The 18,823-nt window shown below is 55.2% G+C and overlaps 1 protein-coding gene across 2 annotated transcripts in view; it reads right to left on the reverse strand.

Moving 5' to 3' along the window:
* tcf20 (transcription factor 20) overlaps positions 1–18,823 on the reverse strand; it is a 69,600-nt gene that overhangs the window by 2,031 nt on the left and 48,746 nt on the right. For both annotated transcript variants that reach the window (XM_060849398.1, XM_060849397.1), the window contains exon 5: positions 15,085–15,134. In XM_060849398.1, the coding sequence (XP_060705381.1) occupies positions 15,085–15,134 (50 nt within the window). The remainder of the gene's footprint in view (positions 1–15,084; positions 15,135–18,823) is intronic.

Below are 18,823 nucleotides of genomic sequence, written 5' to 3' on the forward strand. Positions count from 1 at the left end.
TGTGCACGCTGATCTGTGTGTGCGCTGATCTGTGTGTGTGCGCTGATCTGTGTGTGCGCGCTGATGTGCGTGTATGCGCTGATCTGTGTGTATGCACTGATCTATGTATGCGCTGATCTGTGTGTGTGTGCTGATCTGTGTGCACGCTGATCTGTGTGTGTGCGCTGATCTGTGTGTATGTGCTGATCTGTGTGTGCGCGCTGACCTGTGTGTGTGCGCTGATCTGTGTGTGTGCGCTGATCTGTGTGTGTGCTGATCTGTGTGTATGCGCTGATCTGGGTGTGTGCGCTGATCTGTGTGTGCGCGCTGATCTGTGTGTGCACTGATCCGTGTGTGCGCTGATCTGTGTGTGCGCTGATCTGTGTGTATGCGCTGATCGGTGTGTATGCACTGATCTGTGTGCGCGCTGATCTGTGCGCGCTGATCTGTGTGTATGCGCTGATCTGTGTGTCTGCGCTGATCTGTGTGTGCGCTGATCTGTGTGTATGCGCTGATCTGTGTGTGTGCGCTGATCTGTGTGTATGCGTAGATCTGTGTGTGTGCTGATCTGTGTGTATGTGCTGATCTGTGTGTGCGCGCTGATCTGTGTATGTGCTGATCTGTGTGTGCGTGCTGATCTGTGTGTATGCGCTGATCTGTGTGTGTACGCTGATCTGTGTGCGCGCTGATCTGTGTGTGTGCGCTGATCTGTGTGTGTGTGCTGATCTGTGTGCGCGCTGATCTGTGTGTGTGCGCTGATCTGTGTGTGTGCGCTGATCTGTGTGTGTGTGCTGATCTGTGTGTGTGCGCTGATCTGTGTGTGTGTGCTGATCTGTGTGTGTGTGCTGATCTGTGTGTGTGTGCTGATCTGTGTGTATGCACTGAACTGTGTGTGCGCGCTGATCTGTGTGTGCGCGCTGATCTGTGTGTGTGTGCTGATCTGTGTGTGCGCGCTGATCTGTGTGTGCGCGCTGATCTGTGTGTGCGCGCTGAACTGTGTGTGTGCGCTGATCTGTGTGTGCGCGCTGATCTGTGTGTGCGCGCTGATCTGTGTGTGCGCGCTGATCTGTGTGTGCGTGCTGATCTGTGTGTGCGTGCTGATCTGTGTGCACGCTGATCTGTGTGCGCGCTGATCTGTGTGTGTGCGCTGATCTGTGTGTGCGCGCTGATGTGCGTGTATGCGCTGATCTGTGTGTATGCACTGATCTATGTATGCGCTGATCTGTGTGTGTGTGCTGATCTGTGTGCACGCTGATCTGTGTGTGTGCGCTGATCTGTGTGTATGTGCTGATCTGTGGGTGCGCGCTGATCTGTGTGTGCGCGCTGACCTGTGTGTGTGCGCTGAACTGTGTGTGTGCGCTGATCTGTGTGTGCGCGCTGATCTGTGTGTGCGCGCTGATCTGTGTGTGCGTGCTGATCTGTGTGTGCGCTGATCTGTGTGTGTGCGCTGATCTGTGTGTATGCGTAGATCTGTGTGTGTGCTGATCTGTGTATGTGCTGATCTGTGTGTGCGTGCTGATCTGTGTGTATGCGCTGATCTGTGTGTGTACGCTGATCTGTGTGTGCGCTGATCTGTGTGTATGCGTAGATCTGTGTGTGTGCTGATCGGTGTGTATGTGCTGATCTGTGTGTGCGCGCTGATCTGTGTATGTGCTGATCTGTGTGCGCGCTGATCTGTGTGTCTGCGCTGATCTGTGTGTCTGCGCTGATCTGTGTGTGCGCGCTGACCTGTGTATGCGCTGATCTGTGTGTCTGCTGATCTGTGTGTGTGCGCTGACGTGTGTGTGCGCTGACCTGTGTGTGCGCTGATCTGTGTGTATGTGCTGATCTGTGTGTCTGCTGATCTGTGTGTGTGCGCTGACGTGTGTGTGCGCTGACCTGTGTGTGCGCTGATCTGTGTGTACGCGCTGATCTGTGTATGTGCTGATCTGTGTGTGCGTGCTGATCTGTGTGTATGCGCTGATCTGTGTGTGTACGCTGATCTGTGTATGCGCTGATCTGTGTGTGTGCGCTGATCTGTGTGTATGCGCTGATCTGTGTGTATGCGTAGATCTGTGTGTGTGCTGATCTGTGTGTGCGCGCTGATCTGTGTATGTGCTGATCTGTGTGCGCGCTGATCTGTGTGTGCGCGCTGATCTGTGTGTCTGCGCTGATCTGTGTGTCTGCGCTGATCTGTGTGTGCGCGCTGACCTGTGTATGCGCTGATCTGTGTGTCTGCTGATCTGTGTGTGTGCGCTGACGTGTGTGCGCGCTGATTTGTGTGCACGCTGACCTGTGTATATGCACCGATCTGTGTGTGCTGATCTGTGTGCGCACTGATCTGTGTGTGTGTGCTGATCTGTGTGTGTGCGCTGATCTGTGTGCATGTGCTGATCTGTGTATGCGCTGATCTGTGTGTGCGCGCTGATCTGTGTATGCGCTGATCTGTGTGTGTGTGCTGATCTGTGTGTGGGCGCTGATCTGTGTGTATGCGCTGATTTGTGTGTGCGCGCTGATCTGTGTGTGCGCTGATGTGTGTGCGCGCTGATCCGTGTGTGTGCCCTGATCTGTGCGTGCGCTGATCTGTGTGTGTGCGCGCTGACGTGTGTGTGCGCTGATCTGTGTGCACGCTGACCTGTGTATATGCACCGATCTGTGTGTGCATGCTGATCTGTGTGTGCGTGCTGATCTGTGTGTGTGCGCTGATCTGTGTGTATGCGCTGATCTGTGTATGCGCTGATCTGTGTGTGCGCGCTGATCTGTGTACGCGCTGATCTGTGTGTGTGTGCTGATCTGTGTGTGCGCTGATCTGTGTGTACGCTGATCTGTGTGTATGCGCTGATCTGTGTGTGTGCGCTGATCTGTGTGTATGCGTAGATCTGTGTGTATGTGCTGATCTGTGTGTATGTGCTGATCTGTGTGTGCGCGCTGATCTGTGTATGTGCGCTGATCTGTGTGTATGCGCTGATCTGTGTGTGTACGCTGATCTGTGTGTGCGCTGATCTGTGTGTATGTGCTGATCTGTGTGTGTGCGCTGATCTGTGTGTATGCGTAGATCTGTGTGTGTGCTGATCTGTGTGTATGTGCTGATCTGTGTGTGCGCGCTGATCTGTGTATGCGCTGATCTGTGTGTGCGTGCTGATCTGTGTGTGCGTGCTGATCTGTGTGTCTGCGCTGATCTGTGTGTGCGCGCTGATCTGTGTGCGCTGATGTGTGTGCGCGCTGATCTGTGCGTGCGCTGATCTGTGTGTGCGCTGATCTGTGTGTATGCTGATCTGTGTGTGTGTGTGTGCTGACGTGTGTGCGCTGATCTGTGTGCACGCTGACCTGTGTATATGCGCCGATCTGTGTGTGCATGCTGATCTGTGTGTGCGCGCTGATCTGTGTGTGTGCGCTGATCTGTGTGTATGCGCTGATCTGTGTGTGCACGCTGATCTGTGTGTGCGTGCTGATCTGTGTGTATGTGCTGATCTGTGTGTATTCGTAGCTCTGTGCGTGTGCTGATCTGTGTGTACGCGCTGATGTGTGGGTGTGCGCTGACCTGTGTATGCGCTGATCTGTGTGTGTGTGCTGATCTGTGTGTGCGCTGATCTGTGTGTATGCGCCGATCTGTGTGTGCACGCTGATGTGTGTACGCTGATCTGTGTGTGCGCGCTGATCTGTGTATGCGCTGATCTGTGTGTGTGTGCTGATCTGTGTGCGCGCTGATCTGTGTGTGTGCGCTGATCTGTGTGCATGCACTGAATTGTGTGCGCGCGCTGATCTGTGTGCGCGCGCTGATCTGTGTGTATGCGCTGATCTGTGTGTGTGCGCTGATCTGTGTGTATGCGTAGATCTGTGTGTGTGCTGATCTGTGTGTGCGCGCTGATCTGTGTATGTGCGCTGATCTGTGTGTATGCGCTGATCTGTGTGTGTACGCTGATCTGTGTGTGCGCTGATCTGTGTGTATGTGCTGATCTGTGTGTGTGCGCTGATCTGTGTGTATGCGTAGATCTGTGTGTGTGCTGATCTGTGTGTATGTGCTGATCTGTGTGTGCGCGCTGATCTGTGTATGCGCTGATCTGTGTGTGCGTGCTGATCTGTGTGTGCGTGCTGATCTGTGTGTCTGCGCTGATCTGTGTGTGCGCGCTGATCTGTGTGCGCTGATGTGTGTGCGCGCTGATCTGTGCGTGCGCTGATCTGTGTGTGCGCTGATCTGTGTGTATGCTGATCTGTGTGTGTGTGTGTGCTGACGTGTGTGTGCGCTGATCTGTGTGCACGCTGACCTGTGTATATGCGCCGATCTGTGTGTGCATGCTGATCTGTGTGTGCGCGCTGATCTGTGTGTGTGCGCTGATCTGTGTGTATGCGCTGATCTGTGTGTGCACGCTGATCTGTGTGTGCGTGCTGATCTGTGTGTATGTGCTGATCTGTGTGTATTCGTAGCTCTGTGCGTGTGCTGATCTGTGTGTACGCGCTGATGTGTGGGTGTGCGCTGACCTGTGTATGCGCTGATCTGTGTGTGTGTGCTGATCTGTGTGTGCGCTGATCTGTGTGTATGCGCCGATCTGTGTGTGCACGCTGATCTGTGTGTACGCTGATCTGTGTGTGCGCGCTGATCTGTGTATGCGCTGATCTGTGTGTGTGTGCTGATCTGTGTGCGCGCTGATCTGTGTGTGTGCGCTGATCTGTGTGCATGCACTGAATTGTGTGCGCGCGCTGATCTGTGTGCGCGCGCTGATCTGTGTGTATGCGCTGATCTGTGTGTGTGCGCTGATCTGTGTGTATGCGTAGATCTGTGTGTGTGCTGATCTGTGTGTGTGCTGATCTGTGTGTATGCACTGAACTGTGTGTGAGCGCTGATCTGTGTGTGTGTGCTGATCTGTGTGTGTGTGCTGATCTGTGTGTGCGCGCTGATCTGTGTGTGCGCGCTGAACTGTGTGTGTGCGCTGATCTGTGTGTGCGCGCTGATCTGTGTGTGCGCGCTGATCTGTGTGTGCGTGCTGATCTGTGTGTGCGTGCTGATCTGTGTGCACGCTGATCTGTGTGTGCGCTGATCTGTGTGTGTGTGCTGATCTGTGTGTGCGCGCTGATGTGCGTGTATGCGCTGACCTGTGTGTATGCACTGATCTATGTATGCGCTGATCTGTGTGTGTGTGCTGATCTGTGTGCACGCTGATCTGTGTGTGTGCGCTGATCTGTGTGTATGTGCTGATCTGTGTGTGCGCGCTGATCTGTGTGTGCGCGCTGACCTGTGTGTGTGCGCTGATCTGTGTGTGTGCGCTGATCTGTGTGTGTGCTGATCTGTGTGTATGCGCTGATCTGGGTGTGTGCGCTGATCTGTGTGTGCGCGCTGATCTGTGTGTGCACTGATCCGTGTGTGCGCTGATCTGTGTGTGCGCTGATCTGTGTGTATGCGCTGATCGGTGTGTATGCACTGATCTGTGTGCGCGCTGATCTGTGCGCGCTGATCTGTGTGTATGCGCTGATCTGTGTGTCTGCGCTGATCTGTGTGTGCGCAGATCTGTGTGTATGCGCTGATCTGTGTGTGTGCGCTGATCTGTGTGTATGCGTAGATCTGTGTGTGTGCTGATCTGTGTGTATGTGCTGATCTGTGTGTGCGCGCTGATCTGTGTATGTGCTGATCTGTGTGTGCGTGCTGATCTGTGTGTATGCGCTGATCTGTGTGTGTACGCTGATATGTGTGTGTGTGCTGATCTGTGTGCGCGCTGATCTGTGTGTGTGCGCTGATCTGTGTGTGTGTGCTGATCTGTGTGTGTGTGCTGATCTGTGTGTGTGTGCTGATCTGTGTGTGTGTGCTGATCTGTGTGTATGCACTGAACTGTGTGTGCGCGCTGATCTGTGTGTGTGCGCTGATCTGTGTGTGCGCGCTGATCTGTGTGTGCGCGCTGATCTGTGTGTGCGTGCTGAACTGTGTGTGTGCGCTGATCTGTGTGTGCGCGCTGATCTGTGTGTGCGTGCTGATCTGTGTGTGCGTGCTGATCTGTGTGTGCGCGCTGATCTGTGTGTGCGCGCTGATCTGTGTGTGCGTGCTGATCTGTGTGTGCGTGCTGAACTGTGTGTGCGTGCTGATCTGTGTGCACGCTGATCTGTGTGCGCGCTGATCTGTGTGTGTGCGCGCTGATCTGTGTGTGTGCGCTGATCTGTGTGTGCGCTGATCTGTGTGTATGCGCTGATCGGTGTGTATGCGCTGATCTGTGTGCGCGCTGATCTGTGCGCGCTGATCTGTGTGTATGCGCTGATCTGTGTGTCTGCGCTGATCTGTGTGTGCGCTGATCTGTGTGTATGCGCTGATCTGTGTGTGTGCGCTGATCTGTGTGTATGCGTAGATCTGTGTGTGTGCTGATCTGTGTGTATGTGCTGATCTGTGTGCGCGCTGATCTGTGTATGTGCTGATCTGTGTGTGCGTGCTGATCTGTGTGTATGCGCTGATCTGTGTGTGTACGCTGATCTGTGTGTGCGCTGATCTGTGTGTATGCGTAGATCTGTGTGTGTGCTGATCGGTGTGTATGTGCTGATCTGTGTGTGCGCGCTGATCTGTGTATGTGCTGATCTGTGTGCGCGCTGATCTGTGTGTCTGCGCTGATCTGTGTGTCTGCGCTGATCTGTGTGTGCGCGCTGACCTGTGTATGCGCTGATCTGTGTGTCTGCTGATCTGTGTGTGTGCGCTGACGTGTGTGTGCGCTGACCTGTGTGTGCGCTGATCTGTGTGTATGTGCTGATCTGTGTGTCTGCTGATCTGTGTGTGTGCGCTGACGTGTGTGTGCGCTGACCTGTGTGTGCGCTGATCTGTGTGTACGCGCTGATCTGTGTATGTGCTGATCTGTGTGTGCGTGCTGATCTGTGTGTATGCGCTGATCTGTGTGTGTACGCTGATCTGTGTGTGCGCTGATCTGTGTGTATGCGCTGATCTGTGTGTGTGCGCTGATCTGTGTGTATGCGTAGATCTGTGTGTGTGCTGATCTGTGTGTGCGCGCTGATCTGTGTATGTGCTGATCTGTGTGCGCGCTGATCTGTGTGTGCGCGCTGATCTGTGTGTCTGCGCTGATCTGTGTGTGCGCGCTGACCTGTGTATGCGCTGATCTGTGTGTCTGCTGATCTGTGTGTGTGCGCTGACGTGTGTGCGCGCTGATCTGTGTGCACGCTGACCTGTGTATATGCACCGATCTGTGTGTGCACGCTGATCTGTGTGTGCGCTGATCTGTGTGTGCTGATCTGTGTGCGCACTGATCTGTGTGTGTGTGCTGATCTGTGTGTGTGCGCTGATCTGTGTGCATGTGCTGATCTGTGTATGCGCTGATCTGTGTGTGCGCGCTGATCTGTGTATGCGCTGATCTGTGTGTGTGTGCTGATCTGTGTGTGGGCGCTGATCTGTGTGTATGCGCTGATTTGTGTGTGCGCGCTGATCTGTGTGTGCGCTGATGTGTGTGCGCGCTGATCCGTGTGTGCGCCCTGATCTGTGCGTGCGCTGATCTGTGTGTGCGCGCTGACGTGTGTGTGCGCTGATCTGTGTGCACGCTGACCTGTGTATATGCGCCGATCTGTGTGTGCATGCTGATCTGTGTGTGCGTGCTGATCTGTGTGTGTGCGCTGATCTGTGTGTATGCGCTGATCTGTGTATGCGCTGATCTGTGTGTGCGCGCTGATCTGTGTACGCGCTGATCTGTGTGTGTGTGCTGATCTGTGTGTGCGCTGATCTGTGTGTGTACGCTGATCTGTGTGTATGCGCTGATCTGTGTGTGTGCGCTGATCTGTGTGTATGCGCTGATCTGTGTGTATGTGCTGATCTGTGTGTATGTGCTGATCTGTGTGTGCGCGCTGATCTGTGTATGTGCGCTGATCTGTGTGTATGCGCTGATCTGTGTGTGTACGCTGATCTGTGTGTGCGCTGATCTGTGTGTATGTGCTGATCTGTGTGTGTGCGCTGATCTGTGTGTATGCGTAGATCTGTGTGTGTGCTGATCTGTGTGTATGTGCTGATCTGTGTGTGCGCGCTGATCTGTGTATGCGCTGATCTGTGTGTGCGTGCTGATCTGTGTGTCTGCGCTGATCTGTGTGTGCGCGCTGATCTGTGTGCGCTGATGTGTGTGCGCGCTGATCTGTGCGTGCGCTGATCTGTGTGTGCGCTGATCTGTGTGTATGCTGATCTGTGTGTGTGTGTGTGCGCTGATCTGTGTGCACGCTGACCTGTGTATATGCGCCGATCTGTGTGTGCATGCTGATCTGTGTGTGCGCGCTGATCTGTGTGTGTGCGCTGATCTGTGTGTATGCGCTGATCTGTGTGTGCACGCTGATCTGTGTGTGCGTGCTGATCTGTGTGTATGTGCTGATCTGTGTGTATGCGTAGCTCTGTGCGTGTGCTGATCTGTGTGTACGCGCTGATGTGTGGGTGTGCGCTGACCTGTGTATGCGCTGATCTGTGTGTGTGTGCTGATCTGTGTGTGCGCTGATCTGTGTGTATGCGCCGATCTGTGTGTGCACGCTGATCTGTGTGTACGCTGATCTGTGTGTGCGCGCTGATCTGTGTATGCGCTGATCTGTGTGTGTGTGCTGATCTGTGTGCGCGCTGATCTGTGTGTGTGCGCTGATCTGTGTGCATGCACTGAATTGTGTGCGCGCGCTGATCTGTGTGTGCACGCTGATCTGTGTGTATACGCTGATCTGTGTGTGCGCGCGCTGATCTGTGTGTATGCGCTGATCTGTGTGTGTGCGCTGATTTGTGTGTATGCGTAGATCTGTGTGTGTGCTGATCTGTGTGTATGTGCTGATCTGTGTGTGCGCGCTGATCTGTGTATGTGCTGATCTGTGTGTGCGCGCTGATCTGTGTGCGCGCTGATCTGTGTGTCTGCGCTGATCTGTGTGTGCGCGCTGACCTGTGTGTGCGCTGATCTGTATGTCTGCTGATCTGTGTGTGTGCACTGACGTGTGTGCGCTGATCTGTGTGTGCGCTGATCTGTGTGCACGCTGACCTGTGTATATGCACCGATCTGTGTGTGCACGCTGATCTGTGTGTGCGCTGATCTGTGTGTGTGTGCTGATCTGTGTGTGTGCGCTGATCTGTGTATGCGCTGATCTGTGTGTGCGCGCTGATCTGTGGGTGTGTGCTGATCTGTGTGTGCGCGCTGATCTGTGTGTATGCGCTGATTTGTGTGTGCGCGCTGATCTGTGTGTGCGCGCTGATCCGTGTGTGTGCCCTGATCTGTGCGTGCGCTGATCTGTGTGTATGCTGATCTGTGTGTGTGTGCTGACGTGTGTGTGCGCTGATCTGTGTGCACGCTGACCTGTGTATATGCGCCGATCTGTGTGTGCATGCTGATCTGTGTGTGCGCGCTGATCTGTGTGTGCATGCTGATCTGTGTGTGTGCTGATCTGTGTGTATGCGCTGATCTGTGTGTGTACGCTGATCTGTGTGTGCGCTGATCTGCGTGTATGCGCTGATCTGTGTGTATGCGTAGATCTGTGTGTGTGCTGATCTGTGTGTATGTGCTGATCTGTGTGTGCGCGCTGATCTGTGTATGCGCTGATCTGTGTGTGCGCGCTGATCTGTGTGTATGCGCTGATCTGTGTGTGTACGCTGATCTGTGTGTATGTGCTGATCTGTGTGTGTGCGCTGATCTGTGTGTATGCGTAGATCTGTGTGTGTGCTGATCTGTGTGTATGTGCTGATCTGTGTGTGCGCGCTGATCTGTGTGCGCGCGCTGATCTGTGTATGTGCTGATCTGTGTGTGCGCGCTGATCTGTGTGCGCGCGCTGATCTGTGTGTCAGCGCTGATCTGTGTGTCAGCGCTGATCTGTGTGTGCGCGCTGACCTGTGTATGCGCTGATCTGTGTGTCTGCTGATCTGTGTGTGTGCGCGCTGATCTGTGTGTGCGCGCTGATCTGTGTGTGCGTGCTGATCTGTGTGTGCGTGCTGATCTGTGTGCACGCTGATCTGTGTGTGCACTGATCTGTGTGTATGCGCTGATCGGTGTGTATGCGCTGATCTGTGTGCGCGCTGATCTGTGCGCGCTGATCTGTGTGTATGCGCTGATCTGTGTGTCTGCGCTGATCTGTGTGTGCGCTGATCTGTGTGTATGCGCTGATCTGTGTGTGTGCGCTGATCTGTGTGTATGCGTAGATCTGTGTGTGTGCTGATCTGTGTGTATGTGCTGATCTGTGTGTGCGCGCTGATCTGTGTATGTGCTGATCTGTGTGTGCGTGCTGATCTGTGTGTATGCGCTGATCTGTGTGTGTACGCTGATCTGTGTGTGCGCTGATCTGTGTGTGTGCGCTGATCTGTGTGTGTGCGCTGATCTGTGTGTGTGTGCTGATCTGTGTGTGTGCGCTGATCTGTGTGTGTGTGCTGATCTGTGTGTATGCACTGAACTGTGTGTGCGCGCTGATCTGTGTGTGTGTGCTGATCTGTGTGTGCGCGCTGATCTGTGTGTGCGCGCTGATCTGTGTGTGCGCGCTGAACTGTGTGTGTGCGCTGATCTGTGTGTGCGCGCTGATCTGTGTGTGCGCGCTGATCTGTGTGTGCGTGCTGATCTGTGTGTGCGTGCTGATCTGTGTGCACGCTGATCTGTGTGTGCGCTGATCTGTGTGTGTGCGCTGATCTGTGTGTGCGCGCTGATGTGCGTGTATGCGCTGATCTGTGTGTATGCACTGATCTATGTATGCGCTGATCTGTGTGTGTGTGCTGATCTGTGTGCATGCTGATCTGTGTGTGTGCGCTGATCTGTGTGTATGTGCTGATCTGTGTGTGCGCGCTGATCTGTGTGTGCGCGCTGATCTGTGTGTGTGCGCTGATCTGTGTGTGTGCTGATCTGTGTGTATGCGCTGATCTGGGTGTGTGCGCTGATCTGTGTGTGCGCGCTGATCTGTGTGTGCACGCTGATCTGTGTGTGCACTGATCCGTGTGTGCGCTGATCTGTGTGTGCGCTGATCTGTGTGTATGCGCTGATCGGTGTGTATGCGCTGATCTGTGTGCGCGCTGATCTGTGCGCGCTGATCTGTGTGTATGCGCTGATCTGTGTGTCTGCGCTGATCTGTGTGTGCGCTGATCTGTGTGTATGCGCTGATCTGTGTGTGTGCGCTGATCTGTGTGTATGCGTAGATCTGTGTGTGTGCTGATCTGTGTGTATGTGCTGATCTGTGTGTGCGCGCTGATCTGTGTGTGCGCGCTGATCTGTGTATGTGCTGATCTGTGTGTGCGTGCTGATCTGTGTGTGCGCGCTGATCTGTGTATGCGCTGATCTGTGTGTGCGTGCTGATCTGTGTGTGCGCGCTGATCTGTGTGTGCGCTGATGTGTGTGCGCGCTGATCTGTGCGTGCGCTGATCTGTGCGTGCGCTGATCTGTGTGTGCGCTGATCTGTGTGTATGCTGATCTGTGTGTGTGTGTGCTGACGTGTGTGTGCGCTGATCTGTGTGCACGCTGACCTGTGTATATGCGCCGATCTGTGTGTGCATGCTGATCTGTGTGTGCGCGCTGATCTGTGTGTGTGCGCTGATCTGTGTGTGCACGCTGATCTGTGTGTGCGTGCTGATCTGCGTGTATGTGCTGATCTGTGTGTATGCGTAGCTCTGTGCATGTGCTGATCTGTGTGTACGCGCTGATGTGTGGGTGTGCGCTGACCTGTGTATGCGCTGATCTGTGTGTGTGTGCTGATCTGTGTGTGCGCTGATCTGTGTGTATGCGCCGATCTGTGTGTGCACGCTGATCTGTGTGTACGCTGATCTGTGTGTGCGCGCTGATCTGTGTATGCGCTGATCTGTGTGTGTGCGCTGATCTGTGTGCATGCACTGAATTGTGTGCGCGCGCTGAGCTGTGTGTGCGCGCTGATCTGTGTGTATACGCTGATCTGTGTGTATGCGCTGATCTGTGTGTGTGCGCTGATCTGTGTGTATGCGTAGATCTGTGTGTGTGCTGATCTGTGTGTATGTGCTGATCTGTGTGCGCATGCGTAGATCTGTGTATGTGCTGATCTGTGTGCGCGCGCTGATCTGTGTGCGCGCTGATCTGTGTGTCTGCGCTGATCTGTGTGTGCGCGCTGATCTGTGTGCGCGCTGATCTGTGTGTCTGCGCTGATCTGTGTGTGCGCGCTGACCTGTGTATGCGCTGATCTGTATGTCTGCTGATCTGTGTGTGTGCACTAACGTGTGTGCGCTGATCTGTGTGTGCGCTGATCTGTGTGCACGCTGACCTGTGTATATGCACCGATCTGTGTGTGCACGCTGATCTGTGTGTGCTGATCTGTGTGCGCACTGATCTGTGTGTGTGTGCTGATCTGTGTGTGTGCGCTGATCTGTGTATGCGCTGATCTGTGTGTGCGCGCTGTTCTGTGGGTGTGTGCTGATCTGTGTGTGCGCGCTGATCTGTGTGTATGCGCTGATTTGTGTGTGCGCGCTGATCTGTGTGTGCGCTGATGTGTGTGCGCGCTGATCCGTGTGTGTGCCCTGATCTGTGCGTGCGCTGATCTGTGTGTATGCTGATCTGTGTGTGTGTGCTGACGTGTGTGCGCTGATCTGTGTGCACGCTGACCTGTGTATATGCGCCGATCTGTGTGTGCATGCTGATCTGTGTGTGCGCGCTGATCTGTGTGTGCATGCTGATCTGTGTGTGTGCTGATCTGTGTGTATGCGCTGATCTGTGTGTGTACGCTGATCTGTGTGTGCGCTGATCTGCGTGTATGCGCTGATCTGTGTGTATGCGTAGATCTGTGTGTGTGCTGATCTGTGTGTATGTGCTGATCTGTGTGTGCGCGCTGATCTGTGTATGTGCTGATCTGTGTGTGCGCGCTGATCTGTGTGTATGCGCTGATCTGTGTGTGTACGCTGATCTGTGTGTATGTGCTGATCTGTGTGTGTGCGCTGATCTGTGTGTATGCGTAGATCTGTGTGTGTGCTGATCTGTGTGTATGTGCTGATCTGTGTGTGCGCGCTGATCTGTGTATGTGCTGATCTGTGTGTGCGCGCTGATCTGTGTGCGCGCGCTGATCTGTGTGTCAGCGCTGATCTGTGTGTCAGCGCTGATCTGTGTTTGCGCGCTGACCTGTGTATGCGCTGATCTGTGTGTCTGCTGATCTGTGTGTGTGCTGACGTGTGTGCGCGCTGATCTGTGTGTGCGCGCTGACCTGTGTATATGCGCCGATCTGTGTGCGCTGATCTGTGTGTGCTGATCTGTGTGCGCACTGATCTGTATGTGTGCGCTGACCTGTGTGCATGCGCTCATCTGTGTGTATGCGCTGATCTGTGTGTGCGCGCTGATCTGTGTGTGCGCTGATGTGTGTGCGCGCTGATCCGTGTGTGTGTGCCCTGATCTGTGCGTGCGCTGATCTGTGCGTGCGCTGATCTGTGTGTATGCTGATCTGTGTGTGTGCTGACGTGTGTGTGCGCTGATCTGTGTGCACGCTGACCTGTGTATATGCGCCGATCTGTGTGTGCATGCTGATCTGCGTGTGCGTGTTGATCTGTGTGTGTGCGCTGATCTGTGTATGCGCTGATCTGTGTGTGCGCGCTGATCTGTGTGTGTGTGCTGATCTGTGTGTGCGCTGATCTGTGTGTATGTGCAGATCTGTGTGTGTGCTGATCTGTGTGTGTGCGCTGATGTGTGGGTGTGCGCTGACCTGTGTATGCGCTGATCTGTGTGTGTGTGCTGATCTGTGTGTGCGCTGATCTGTGTGTGCACGCTGATCTGTGTGTACGCTGATCTGTGTGTGTGTGCTGATCTGTGTGCGCGCTGATCTGTGTGTGTGCGCTGATCTGTGTGCGCGCGCTGATCTGTGTGTGCGCGCTGATCTGTGTGTGCGCTGATCTGTGTGTATACGCTGATCTGTGTGTGTGTGCGCTGATCTGTGTGTGCGTGCTGATCTGTGTGTGCGCGCTGATCTGTGTGTACGCGCTGATCTGTGTGTTTGCGCTGATCTGTGTGTGCACGCTGATGTGTGTATGCTGATCTGTGTGTGCGCTGATCTGTGTGTGCGCTGATCTGTGTGTGTGTGCGCTGATCTGTGTGTGCGCACTGTTCTGTGTGTGCGCGCTGATCTGTGTGTGCGCTGATCTGTGTACATGCTGATCTGTGTGTATGCGCTGATCTGTGTGTGTGCACTGACCTGTGTATGCGTGCTGATCTCTGTGTGTGCGCTGATCTGTGTGTGCGCACTGATCTGTGTGTGTGCACTGACCTGTGTATGCGTGCTGATCTCTGTGTGTGCGCTGATCTGTGTGTGTGCGCTGATCTGTGTGTGTGCGCGGACCTGTGTATGCGCTGATCTGTTTGTACGCGCTGATGTGTGTGTACGCGCTGATGTGTGTGTATGCACTGATCTGTGTGTGCGCGCTGATCTGTGTGTGCGCTGATCTGTGTGTGCGCTGATCTGTGTGTATGCGCAGATCTGTGTGTGAACTGATCTCTGTGTGTGCGCTGATCTGTGTGCGCGCATGTGCTTGTGTATACATGTTTGAGAGAGTGTGTGTAAGTGCATCTGAGAGACTGTGTCTGTGTTTGACCACATGTGAGTGTCAGAGTCTGCGTGTGTGTGTCTGTGTGTGTCAGAATGTGCACATCTGTCTTGCTATGTGCATGTAAGAGGATGTCAATGTGTGTGAGATAAAGTCAGAGAAATCTGCCTGTCTGCAGCCCCTCCCCCGTCAAACTTGTGTCCGTCACAGTCTCTGTCCTTGACTCACCATCCGGAACATTCTACCGGGGGCTGAGCTCTTTGCAATCCAGAGCTGGGTGGAGAAAACTCATCAACGTGGCAGTAACTGGGAAACAGGAGCGTGCAGAGAAAATATCCACATCTGTACCTCACGCTGTCCTGTCTCTGTCCTGAGAGTCCTTGAAGGGAGGACTGTCCAGGGGGAATTACTTACAGTTTGAAAAACGTAGAGATAGCTTTATTCTGTTTCTAATTCTGTGCTGTCCCTGTCCTGGGAGGGTGATCGATAGATGCAGCTTAATTTCCAAATTCACAGAGTAGAGTGGTTTACGCTGTGTGTTTAGTGAGGGTCTGATTAGACAGTGGGTGACAAAGGGAGCAGGTCTTCATTTTACGTTCAACACTCCCCCATCCACAAGCAGTCTACCTTTGTCACCTGACGGCGATGATGATGATGATGATGTAGAGGACTCTGACCTGGCTTACCTTGTGTTTGGGACATTTCATCGAGAAGTTCTCCTCATTCAGAAAACAACCTGGAGAGAGAGAAAAGGACAACATTGGCCGTAACCCCATACCCAGCACATTACAGTCCAATGGCCTTTCACAGATTACACTGGGCACTGGGGGAGGGGTTACACTGGGCACCGGGGGATGGGGGAGGGGTTACACTGGGCACTGGGGGATGGGGGAGGGGTTACACTGGGCACCGGGGGATGGGTGAGGGGTTACACTGGGCACTGGGGCATGGGTGAGGGGTTACACTGGGCACCAGGGGATGGGTGAGGGGTTACACTGGGCACCAGGGGATGGGTGAGGGGTTACACTGGGCACCGGGGGATGGGTGAGGGGTTACACTGGACACTGGGGGATGGGTGAGGGGTTACACTGGGCACCAGGGGATGGGTGAGGGGTTACACTGGGCACTGGGGGATGGGTGAGGGGTTACACTGGGCACCAGGGGATGGGTGAGGGGTTACACTGGGCACCAGGGAATGGGTGAGGGGTTACATTGGGCACCGGGGGATGGGGGAGGGGTTACACTGGGCACCGGGGGATGGGGGAGGGGTTACACTGGGCACCGGGGAATGGGGGAGGGATTACATTGCACGATAGGTAAGGAGTTACAATGGGCACCGGGGGAGGGGTATGGGGTTAAACTGGGCACTGGGGGATGGGTAAGGAGTTACACTGGGCACCGGGGGATGGGGGAGCGGTTACACTGGGCGCCGTGGGAGGGGTATGGGGTTAAACTGGGCACTGGGGGAGGGGTTACACTGGGTGTAGGGGGATGGGGGAGGGGTTACACTGGGTGTAGGGGGATGGGTGAGGGGTTACACTGGGTGCCGGGGGATGGGTGAGGGGTTACACTGGGTGTAGGGGGATGGGGGAGGGGTTACACTGGGTGTAGGGGGATGGGTGAGGGGTTACACTGGGTGTAGGGGGATGGGTGAGGGGTTACACTGGGGGATGGGTGAGGGGTTACACTGGGTGTAGGGGGATGGGTGAGGGGTTACACTGGGTGTAGGGGGATGGGTGAGGGGTTACACTGGGGGATGGGTAAGGAGTTACACTGGGCACTGGGGGATGGGTGAGGGGTTACACTGGGGGATGGGTGAGGGGTTACACTGGGCGCCGGGGGAGGGGTTACACTGGGTGAAGGGGGCCTTGCAGTGAACCACGCTTGGCAATGGAGAATGGGTAGGGAGTTACGCTGGACGACGGGTGAGGGGGTGGGAGGAGAGATTTCACGGGGTTACTCTGGATAATTGGGACATGGGAAGGAGTTACACAGGACAATGGGAGTTGGGCAGTGAGCTGTGAAGAGGGTGGAGCCACACGGCGTTCTTGTGATGATCTAGATTGAGCGATGGGACCTGACGGAATTGGATTGGACACTGGGGTGGGGGAGAGGGAGGGGTTCTGTGGAGTTCCTGTGGACAGTCAGGGGCTGGCAGGAGAATGAACAATACAGCACAGGAACAGGCCATTCAGCCCTCCAAGCCTGCACTGACACGTTTGGCCCCTCCATATTAATGTTTACATCCAGGTGTTTCGCGAATGCTGTTATTGTGTCCCCGGGCAGCGAGTGCTCCAGGCACTCACCATCCTGGCTGGGGAATACGGCAACAGGCAGGGGATGCTGGGAAATGGTGGTCTGGAAGTGAGCGACATTAGGCAGGGCGGGGTACAGGCCGGGAATTACACAGGGCAACGGACTGAGGGTGGGGATGCTGGAGGCCAGGGAGTAACACTGGACAATGGAGTGACAGAGAAACACCCACCGGGCAATGGGTGGCTGACAGCGAGACTGGGCGATCTTGGGATTACCAGGGAGCTACACTGGTCAGTGGGGGGACAGCAGTGAGCTACAGTGGACAGTGGGGGACCAGCAGTGAGCTACGCTGGACAGTGGGGGACCAGCAGTGAGCTACGCTGGACAGTGGGGGACAGCAGTGAACTACACTGGACAGTGGAGAGACAGCAGTGAGCTACGCTGGACAGTGGGGGACAGCAGTGAACTACACTGGTCAGTGGGGGGACAGCAGTGAGCTACAGTGGACAGTGGGGGACAGCAGTGAGCTACAGTGGACAGTGGGGGACAGCAGTGAGCTACAGTGGACAGTGGGGGACCAGCAGTGAGCTACAGTGGACAGTGGGGGACAGCAGTGAGCTACAGTGGACAGTGGGGGACAGCAGTGAGCTACGCTGGACAGTGGGGGACAGCAGTGAACTACACTGGACAGTGGAGAGACAGCAGTGAGCTACAGTGGACAGTGGGGGACAGCAGTGAGCTACAGTGGACAGTGGGGGACAGCAGTGAGCTACAGTGGACAGTGGAGAGACAGCAGTGAGCTACAGTGGACAGTGGGGGACAGCAGTGAGCTACAGTGGACAGTGGGGGACAGCAGTGAGCTACGCTGGACAGTGGGGGACAGCAGTGAACTACACTGGACAGTGGAGAGACAGCAGTGAGCTACAGTGGACAGTGGGGGACAGCAGTGAGTTACAGTGGACAGTGGAGAGACAGCATTGAGCTACAGTGGACAGTGGGGGACAGCAGTGAGCTACAGTGGACAGTGGGGGACAGCAGTGAGCTACAGTGGACAGTGGGGGACCAGCAGTGAACTACACTGGACAGTGGAGAGACAGCATTGAGCTACAGTGGACAGTGGGGCCAGCAGTGAGCTACAGTGGACAGTGGGGGGACAGCAGTGAGCTACAGTGGACAGCAGGGGGCAGCAGTGAGCTGCAGTGGACAGCTGGGGGACAGCAGTGAGTTACAGTGGACAGTGGGGGTCAGCAGTGAGTTACAGTGGACAGTGGGGGGACAGCAGTGAGCTACACTGGACAGTTGGGGACAGCAGTGAGCTATACTGGACAGAAGGGGGCAGCTGTGAGCTACACTGGACAGTGGGGGACAGCAGTGAGCTACAGTGGACAGTGGGGGGACAGCAGTGAGCTACACTGGACAGTGTTGGGGGGAAGCAGTGAGCTAAAGTGGACAGTGGGGGGCAGCAGTGACCAACACTGGACTGTGGGGGGGGGGCAGCAGTGAGCTACAGTGGACAGTGGAGGGACGGCAGTGAGCTACAGTGGACAGTGGGGGGACAGCAGTGAGCTGCAGTGGACAGCTGGGGGACAGCAGTGAGTTACAGTGGACAGTGGGGGTCAGCAGTGAGTTACAGTGGACAGTGGGGGGACAGCAGTGAGCTACACTGGACAGTTGGGGACAGCAGTGAGCTATACTGGACAGAAGGGGGCAGCTGTGAGCTACACTGGACAGTGGGGGACAGCAGTGAGCTACAGTGGACAGTGGGGGACAGCAGTGAGCTACAGTGGACAGTGGGGGGACAGCAGTGAGCTACACTGGACAGTGTTGGGGGGGAAGCAGTGAGCTAAAGTGGACAGTGGGGGGCAGCAGTGAGCAACACTGGACTGTGGGGGGGGGCAGCAGTGAGCTACAGTGGGAGGACAAAAGTGAGCTACAGTGGACAGTGGGAGGACAAAAGTGAGCTACAGTGGACAGTGGGGGACAGCAGTGAGCTACAGTGGACAGTGGGAGGACAAAAGTGAGCTACAGTGGACAGTGGGGGACAGCAGTGAGCTACAGTGGACAGTGGGGGGATAGCAGTGAGCTACACTGGACAGTGTTGGGGGGAAGCAGTGAGCTACAGTGGACAGTGGGAGGACAAAAGTGAGCTACAGTGGTCAGTGGGGGGAC

The sequence above is a fragment of the Hemiscyllium ocellatum genome, chromosome 33, assembly GCF_020745735.1.
Source record: "Hemiscyllium ocellatum isolate sHemOce1 chromosome 33, sHemOce1.pat.X.cur, whole genome shotgun sequence".
NCBI classification, from domain to species: Eukaryota; Metazoa; Chordata; class Chondrichthyes; order Orectolobiformes; family Hemiscylliidae; genus Hemiscyllium; species Hemiscyllium ocellatum.